This window comes from Ursus maritimus, unplaced genomic scaffold (genome assembly GCF_017311325.1).
Source record: "Ursus maritimus isolate PB19 unplaced genomic scaffold, ASM1731132v1 scaffold_19, whole genome shotgun sequence".
In the NCBI taxonomy this organism is placed as follows: domain Eukaryota; kingdom Metazoa; phylum Chordata; class Mammalia; order Carnivora; family Ursidae; genus Ursus; species Ursus maritimus.
This window is the reverse complement of record NW_024424341.1, coordinates 51900168-51908578: the sequence shown is the minus strand read 5'-3', so window position 1 is coordinate 51908578 and position 8411 is coordinate 51900168. Positions and strand designations below refer to the sequence as shown.

At 63.0% G+C, this 8411-nt stretch overlaps 2 protein-coding genes across 3 annotated transcripts in view; one reads left to right on the top strand and one right to left on the bottom strand.

Moving 5' to 3' along the window:
- Window positions 1-1264, top strand: part of TGFB1 (transforming growth factor beta 1) — a 13394-nt gene extending 12130 nt beyond the window's left edge. For both annotated transcript variants that reach the window (XM_040634019.1, XM_040634018.1), the window contains exon 7: window positions 187-1264. In XM_040634019.1, the coding sequence (XP_040489953.1) occupies window positions 187-345 (159 nt within the window). In that variant the 3' untranslated portion in view covers window positions 346-1264. The remainder of the gene's footprint in view (window positions 1-186) is intronic.
- A 3858-nt stretch (window positions 1265-5122) lies between these two features.
- CCDC97 (coiled-coil domain containing 97) overlaps window positions 5123-8411 on the bottom strand; it is a 6685-nt gene continuing 3396 nt past the window's right edge. The window contains exon 4 of the mRNA XM_040634017.1: window positions 5123-7349. Coding sequence (XP_040489951.1) covers window positions 7229-7349 — 121 coding nt within the window. The 3' untranslated portion in view covers window positions 5123-7228. The remainder of the gene's footprint in view (window positions 7350-8411) is intronic.

The following is an 8411-nucleotide window of genomic DNA, read 5'->3' as shown; positions in this document are numbered from 1 at the left end:
GAGAGAGAGAGAGAGAGAGAGAGAGAGAGAGAGAGAGAGAGAGACTGAAGACAAGGCCGGAGTGGAAAATGGGGAGAGTGAGACTGAGAACGGAACAGACCAAGAAGAGACAGGGGGAGCGGGGGAGAGGCGGGAGGGGGCGGGGGAACCCTACCCACGCCCCCCGACCCTGACGCCCCCACGCAGGTCCTGGCGCTGTACAACCAGCACAACCCGGGCGCGTCGGCGGCGCCGTGCTGCGTGCCGCAGGCTCTGGAGCCCCTGCCCATCGTGTACTACGTGGGCCGCAAGCCCAAGGTGGAGCAGCTGTCCAACATGATCGTGCGCTCCTGCAAGTGCAGCTGAGGCCCCGCCCCGCCCGGAAGGCCCCGCCCACCCGGCAGGCCCGGCCCCGCCCCCGCCCGCTGCGCCGGGCTGTATTTAAGGACACCGCGCCCCAGGCCCCCCCTGGGGTCCATTAAAGGTGGAGAGAGGACTGGGGTCTCTGTGAGTGTCGCTGGGTCATTGGCTGGGGTCTCCCTCCCGACATTCCCGACGTTCCCGGATTCCCGCTCCATGTGCCCTCTCTTGTCGCTCTCACAAACACCTGCTGAGCACCCCTTAAGTTCCAAGTACTCCCTGCAGACGCTAGATTTATTTAGTGAGCGCCCGGTGCCCTCTTCCAAATGCCTTATATTGAGCACCTCCTGTAATCACCATAACAAAGCTCTGAGATAGAGTGTCATCTGAGATAACACCCTCTTTAAAGGTGAGGGAGCCAGAGCCCAGAGAGGTTAAGGGAACAGTTCCTGCCCACCACGAGCCTACTTCCTGGGGAGGAGACAGATGTGGGAAGTGACACTAAGACAGGAAAGCAGGATGGAGTGAGAGATGGTTTGGGGGAGGAGGGAGGGCTCCTTGGAGGAGGCAGCATCTGACTTGAAGGAAGTCAAGAAGGCAGTCTGGGGGAGCACTGGGGAAGAGTGTTCTCGATAGGAAGATCTAGGCACAGCCTGGGGACGAGCATGAACTTGGAGTGAGTGACACTGGAAGGAAAGGCCAATGTGGTTGGAAAGGAAGGCACAAGGGGAAGGGTGCTGGGAGCTGAGTCAGTTGATTAACGCGCAGGGGCCAGAGAGTAATAATATTCCCCCTGCCAGGTATGGCTGGAGGAGCTCCCTGCATTCTCCCCACAGCCCAGCAGAGCAGGGCTTGGCAAATTACCGCCTGCAGGCCAATTCTGGCCCGCTGCCTGTGTCTGTAAATAAAGTTTTATTGGAGCACAGCCACGCTCATTCCTTTGTGTATCACCTAGGGCTGTTTCGTGCTACACAGGTACAGCTGACTAGAAACTGTGTGCAAAGTCACAAATAGTTACTACCTAGCCCTTTATAGAAATAGTTTGCCTTCTCCTGCTATAGAGACCGTTTGCTCTCCCACTTTACAGATGGGAACACCGAGGCACAGAGAGGTTCAGTTACTTGTTAAGATCACACAACTAGCACATGGCAGAGCTGGGATTCGAGCCCACACAGCTGGAGTTGAGGATCTAGGCACATAAGCTCTGCACGGATATTGCTTCCCAGTGCACATCGGGCCTGTGGGGGCCTGTGGGAACTTGTACTCTGAGGGAGATGGGAGCCATGTCAGGTTGTGTAGACTGAATGCGGGCGAGGGCAGCTGCAGGGAGACCATTTGTCCAAGGGAGAAATGCCAGGGCCCTGAGCCAGGGTGGCTCCCCATTGGCTGCCCTGTTTCTTCCCATCTGCTCTGGTTTTGCCCCTGAGCTCTCTCCTGCTTCCTCCTCCTCGGCCTCTCCAGTTTCCCCTCTTCCTCCCAGGTTCCCCCCCCCCCCTTCCCAGGGCTGGGCCTTGACCTGCTCCTGGCCCAAGGATCACCCTAGGTGGGGGTCACTGTAAGGACATGCTGCCATTTTCACCAACCTCCTGTGTAGAGACACCTGCAAGCACACGGTGACACAGACGGTCGTCACTGCAGCCCCATGAAAATGCGGCACAGCTACACGCACGTTCACACGACAGAGGTCCGAAGGTGGACCGTGTCCCACAGTCTCGCAAACACATTCATCTTTCAGAGCCACGGTGGCTACACGAAGACTTCTGACACCGCCACAGCCCATGCGTGCCACCGCCTTACGCGTGCACAGCCCCGCCTTGGAGCTTCCCCGGGACCCGGCAGAACACAGTCACACGAATACGACCACCGCACCCCAGATACGGATTCTGGGAGGGTGCCCCGCACACACAACTCCCAGCCTCAGAGCCCCATCGGGAAGTGAAACAGAGACTCCTGCTGGGACCCACCAACAGTTACACAAACGTCCTCCTGTGGGGTCACGCTCACGAACGGGCACAGTGCACGCGCACACAGCCTGACATACCCCAGTCCCACCCAGACACACACCACACATGGAGACACACGTCACGATCGCGCAGACTGCGGGCCGGTCGTGCCCACTCAGTCTGACATCTCGTGGCCCCACACACTGAGGCCTGGGGAGTCCCACGAGGCCCCGCAGACAGCAGCTGGCCCCGTCATACCCAGACACGCTGTCACACCCCGGGTCCCAGACGGAGCAGTCCCACACACCCAGACACACCCCCAGGGTCGCGGCCCTCGCACGCCCAGCCCGTGCCTGGGCCCGAGGACAAGTCCTGGCCGCACACCCGGGGTTGCACACCCCGCGGTCGCCGGAGCCCTCGCCACGCCCTCGTGACACACCCCGCCCACCTGCCCGCCTGGCTGAGTTGGCGCGGAGGCCTCCCAGGAAGGGAAACTTGCGGGCTCAGCACCTTCCTGGACTGCCTGCGGGCGGCCCCAGCTCTGTACCCAGCAGCCCCGGCCCCGCGGGGGGGGGGCCAGGCCCCGTGGGGACAAGGGAGTCCTGGCCCCCTGGCCCAGCGCCCAAGCGCGGGGGCAGGACCGGGGTTCGGGGAGCCCTGCTCCCCTCCCCCACCCGAGGGCAGCCCCGGGAGGGGAGGGAAGTCGTGGGGGGAGCCTGGGTTCCGGCTGGAGCCCCAGCTTCCCGTCCAGCCCCCACGGGGCAGGAAGCTGGGCCGGGGAGGCCAGCTCAGGCCTTCCTGCCCCCTCCCCCAGACAGGCCTGGGAGCTGGGTCCGGGGGAAGGAGTGGGGAGAGCAAGGGGGGGGAGGGGGGCTGAGAGAGAAAGCCCCTTCCCCCCCAACCTCGTGATTGGTGGTGTCTTTTGTGTTTCTAATGTAGATTTGAACATATTCAGGACCCGTCTGTGTGTGTGTGTGTGTGTGTGTGTGTGTGTCTGCAAGCCCCGTGCTGTGACCTGTGTGTGTCCAGCATGGGGGTTTCTAACACATCAGCCGGCACCCCCTGGCTGTGTGGAGTGTGGACAGCTTCTGTCCAAGCGTGCGTCCCCAGCACGTGTCCCCTCGTGTGTCTGTGCAGCGCGTGGGTCCAAGTGTCCTCCCTGAGCTCTGTGACATGACACTGTGTTGCAGCAAGTCTGTGTGTGGGAGTGGGTCGTATCCCGGGGGCGCGCTGTGTGTCGGCATTTTTTCTCAACATCTTTGCTGTTGTTCTCTGGGCGTAAATGTGTGCAGTCTTCAGTAAGTGTGACTCGGAGTGTGGATGTTTTCTGTGCGTGTTTGTGTGTCTGTGAGGGAGGTGTGTTTCCAGGAGCGCTTGTGCTGTGTTTGCTGGCTGGGCTGTGTTTTCAGTGCATGTGTGTGTGTGTGTGTGTGTGTGTGTGTGGGCGGCTTGTTTCTGGGGGAGGTTTGTGACCGGCGTGCGCCTCGCTGGTATTCCGAGCACGTTGTGTCTGTGGGGTGTGTCTCCAACATGCTTGCTGTCATCCTCCTCATGTGTTTGTGTGAGTGTGTGTCCATTCAGGGACCGGTGTCCTCAGCTCCATGAGCAGATGGTGTTTGCATTTTGTCTCCCCGTTTGTGGGCTGGTGACTTGGGTGTGTGAGCTGTTGTGTGGGTTTCTCGTTCTCGCATCACGTGATCTTCGAGGTGTTTTGAGTTTTCAGTGGTGTCCTGCAGGTCCGTATTTTGTGTGGTGTTTCCAGGGCAGGAGGGGCATGGTGTGTCCCCAGGGAAGCCACCGGCATCCCGAGCGACACGCCCAGTGGCCTCTGTGCTGAGTGGAGGCTGCGTCTGCGGTGTGTCCCCTTGCCGGCTGGTGCCACGCTGGCTCGGGGCTGGCTGTGGCGGGAGGGCAGGGCAGGGGCTGTGGTGGGCACTGGACCCGCGCCCGGACCTCGGTATAAATATCCCAGCTGCCGGCGGCTGTGTTTACTCTGCCCCAGCCCGGGGGCGGCGGCAGCCCGGCAGGTCCCGGGGGCGGGGGGTGACCAGGCCACAGCGCAGACACTTCCTTCTGGCCAGACAGGCCACAGCCTCACTGCCCCTTCCCGCCCCCTTTCTGGATGGGGGTGTGGCGGCAACCCCTCATCCTGGGCTCCCGGGGCCCCTAGTGACCCTCTGGACGTCCTCACGGGGCTTCCCAGGGTCTGGGGGACGGAGAAGAGGGGCCGGGGGCAGGGGGTGAGGGGGCAGGCCAGGCACCTCAGGGAGAGGGAGACGTGGGGGTGGAGACTCCAGGAGGGAGCCACAGGAATGGTCACGGAGGCGCAGGGGCCGGTGTGGAGCTATGAGCAGGAGGGAAGCCAGAGGGGTGGCGGAGTTCCTGGGCAGGCCTGACGGGGGAAGAGCGGGGGGCTGAGAAGGGAGGTGGGAAGCGATGGGACATTCGGGCAGCCAGAGGTGCGGAGGCACAAGAGGAGGCAAGGCAGAGGAGGGAGAGAGGGAGAGGGGCAGCGGGGCAGCGGTGGGAGGGACAGGATGAGAGGGCAGGACAGGCAGGGGGGTCAGACGGGGTGCGGGTGGCAGCCAGGAGGACAGACGGGAGACGGGGTGGGGGCCGGAAGCCCACGGAGGGGCTCTCCCCCAGCGGGCCCTCCCTTCCTGACTCAGCCTCTCCGTCCACCCCGACCCAGGGCTGGGGGCAGAGGGCCAGGCGCCCCCCGGGGCACGTCCGGGTTGTAGCCGCGGGGGCTGTGTCGGGGGTGTGTCTCCCGCAGGCCCTCTTGACTGGCCCCACCTCTGTCTCCGCCATCTGACTAACCCTAATTCTGACTCAGCGGCTGTTTCTCTCATCACTTTATTATGAACAAATCTATGTCCGGCAAAGTATATCACAAACAACATTAATGATCAAATGACAGACGGACGAAAACCGCGCACATCACCCGGGGCTGCTCCCCGGTTAGAAAGCTCTCTGGGACTGCGGGTGCGCACACGTACCCGGGGGCAAACACCGTTGGTCCTCGGACTCTCCAAGTGTGCGTTGGGCCGGCCGATCCTGGGCTTCTCTGGGAGCTGAGGCCGCAGTGTGGACAGTTTGTGCCGAGCGGAGCGCCGCGATGGTTCTGGTCCAGGTGCTGACTTCCACGCCATGGAGACGGTTCCAAGCCGGTGTGCAGGGTGGCGCCGAACGCATGGGAGGGGCCCCCGAAGCCTGGCTGCTGGTATCGCCCTCCGCAGCTCTTCCTCGGTCTTCCCGAGGAAGTCCGTGCATCTGTCCGCTCTGACTGGCCCTGACTGGACAGCTGACACGCAGCCTAGGAGGATGGCCTCCAGGACCTGGGAGGTTCTAGCCCGGGTTTTTCATCTGCGCTGGCTGTGCGGCCTCGAACGACTAACAGCCCCCTTCTGGCCTGCCCTGACTCACGTACGGAACGGAGGCGAGTCCCTAGTTCACAGGGTTGTCTGGAGAATTCAGTGTGGCGCCGGGCCCGGCAAAGGACAGAAGTGCTCAGTAACCAGAAGCTTCCATACTTAACAGTCTCTCCGTGTGAATGCCCCTCGGCCTCTAGGCCAGCTCTCACTTTCTGTGTCTGGCCCTAGTCCTGCTTCACCCACAGGGCACAGCTGAGGTCCAGGGGTCAAGAGTGGTGGCCCCAGGAGGCCTCAGGGTCTCCCCCTTACTCTGGGCCTTGTGCCCGAGGAGGTGGTTTTGAGGGTCCCTCAGGCTTGGCTATGGCGGGGTGCCATCATGCTGGCTCCCAGGAGTGAGGGCTCCCCAGGCCCCACCTCTCGGACCCGTGGCCCATGGCCCTCCCTGCAAGCAGCTGAGCCCTTCTCCATGTGCGTGTCTACTGGGGGAAGCAGGAGCCGGGTGTGGGGGCATGGGAAGGCGGGACGCCTGGGTTCCCACAGGCCAGTGGCTGAGTCACCGGGAGGCCATCTGGCTCCCATTAGCCTGGGGCGGCAGGGGGCTCTGCGGGGCGGGCCCTGTGGCCAGCTGGGGGCAGGGATGCTGGGGCAAGCTGTGTGTGGGATGACTCAGGACCCATGATAACAGCCTGTGCGTATTTGGGGAGTGTAAACAGGAGAGGGAGAAGGAGGCGGAGGAAGTAAAGGAAAGGAACACTGCGGCTGGGGAAAGAGAGGGGCCGGTGGGGCTGAGTGGGGAGAGCCCTCCTCCCCGTGCCCCCTCCTGCCACACCCAAGCTGGCAGGCCCGTGGCCCCAGTGCTGCCTTTGCACCCCCCTCCCAAGTCTGGGTCCTGAGGGAGAGGTGACAGCTGGTAGCCAGCCCAGCGAGGCCTCCTTCCTCAGCAGTCAGGGCTCTGCTGCCCACAGCAGCCAGGCTGGGGGTGGCGGGACAACATGTCCAGAGAGAGAAAGGCGGAGAGGCAGACAGAGGGCCGGAGGCGGCGTGGAGGCCAAGATGGGAGCGTACAGTTGGGGAGAGCCAGAGGCCCAGAGCGAGGGTGAAGGAGACAGGAACGAAACAGCGTTCAAGAGGCGCGAGCTGCACCAGCACCAGAAGTGGAGAAATAGGCAGAGGCCGGGGGTGAAGCTGGGGGCTCACCCAGACCCCACACTGGGCACTGCCGTCGACCTGGCCGGCTCCAGCTACGAAGGGCCCGCTGGCCTCGGTCAAGGGGACGAAGTTCAGCCTGGGCCCTGTCGTGGGGACAGAGACTGAGGTGCAGGGAAGGGGACAGAAAGGCAGAGAGTAAAGAGGTGCAGGGAGAGGGAGACGGATGCAGAAAGCAAGAGACGGAAAGGCAGGGAGAAAAAGCGAGTGAGCCAGAGAGACAGCGAGAGACAGGGGCGAGGAGAGTAGGGGGGGAAGGTAGGGAACCCCGCACACAGAGGGGGCAGGGAGTCGGCTGGGATGGCACCAGAGGCAGTGCGGCTGTCCCCTAGACAGAGTCACGGGCGGGGTGGGCGGCCGCAGCCCTCAGTCCCCATCCAGCTCCGGGCTGGGCGCGTCCTCGGGCTCCTCCTCGTCGAAGTACCTCTCCTCCTCATCCCGCGCCACGATGTCCAGGTTGTCAAAGTCGGGGTTGTCATCCACGGTGCTGCAGGGGGAGGGGGCTGTCAGGGGCCGGCTCTCTGGGCCCGGCCTCAGCCTCGCTGCTTCTCACCCTTCAGAGAGGAGCTGCGGCCCCCAGGGTCAAAGGCCACCCGCCGGAGGCTCTAACTGGGAGCTGCCCCCTGGGTGGGGGGGCAGCACTGGAGTCTCTCAGGGCTTCACACAAAAGGCAACATTTTCCAAAGCAGAGATTCTACGTAAAAACTTCTGGTTTCTCTCAAAAAGCTGGAAGATGTGGGGACGGGAGGACCCACGTTCCCCAGAGAGTGCTTCTCAACCAGGAGGAGTCTGCCCCTCAGGGGACACTTGGGAATAAACTGGAGACATTCTGGTTGTCACAACTGGGGGGCTCCTACTGGCACCCAGCGACTCGACACCAGGGACGCCATTCCATACGCCACCGCGCACAGGCCAATGCGCCATACGAAGAACGATCTGGCCCGGAAGGCCAACAGTGCTGAGGAATGTCTGCCCTAAGGTGACAAGGGATGCTCAGTTGTCGAGAGGACCCCTGCCCCTGCTGTTCCCCTGCAGGAACACTCTGACCCCAGATATTCAGGTCACTTACCCCTCCCATCCTGCACGTCTTTGCCGAAACGTCACCTGCGCAGACAGCCGCATCGTCCCAACCCCCCGCCCCCAGACCCTGCTTTCATTCTCCTTACGGCCCCCTCAGCACGAGATGCTAAATACTCCTGCTTCCTCACTAGAGTGGGGCTCCCTTCAGGGCAGGGAACCCCTTCGCTGGCTGTGGTCGCCGCTTCACCCCCGGCGTCTGGCCACAGCAGGTGCTCAGCGCGCTCTGGCTGAAGGCAGAAGAGGGACCCGCTGGCCCTGCTGCCCAGCCACTGCCCTCCAGAGGGGGTGGGCTTCGGTTCCCCTCATCTCTATGCCTCATGCCAGGCCCAAGTGCCTCACAGGCACCTGCTTTCTGGGGGCTCCCCACGGCCCAAGCACTCTGCACCCCGCTTTGTGTGGGAACTCGGGCCAAGAGGCTCCACCCAGCTTGACTTGCCTCCGGAGGTGATGGCGGGGGGGGGGGGGGGGG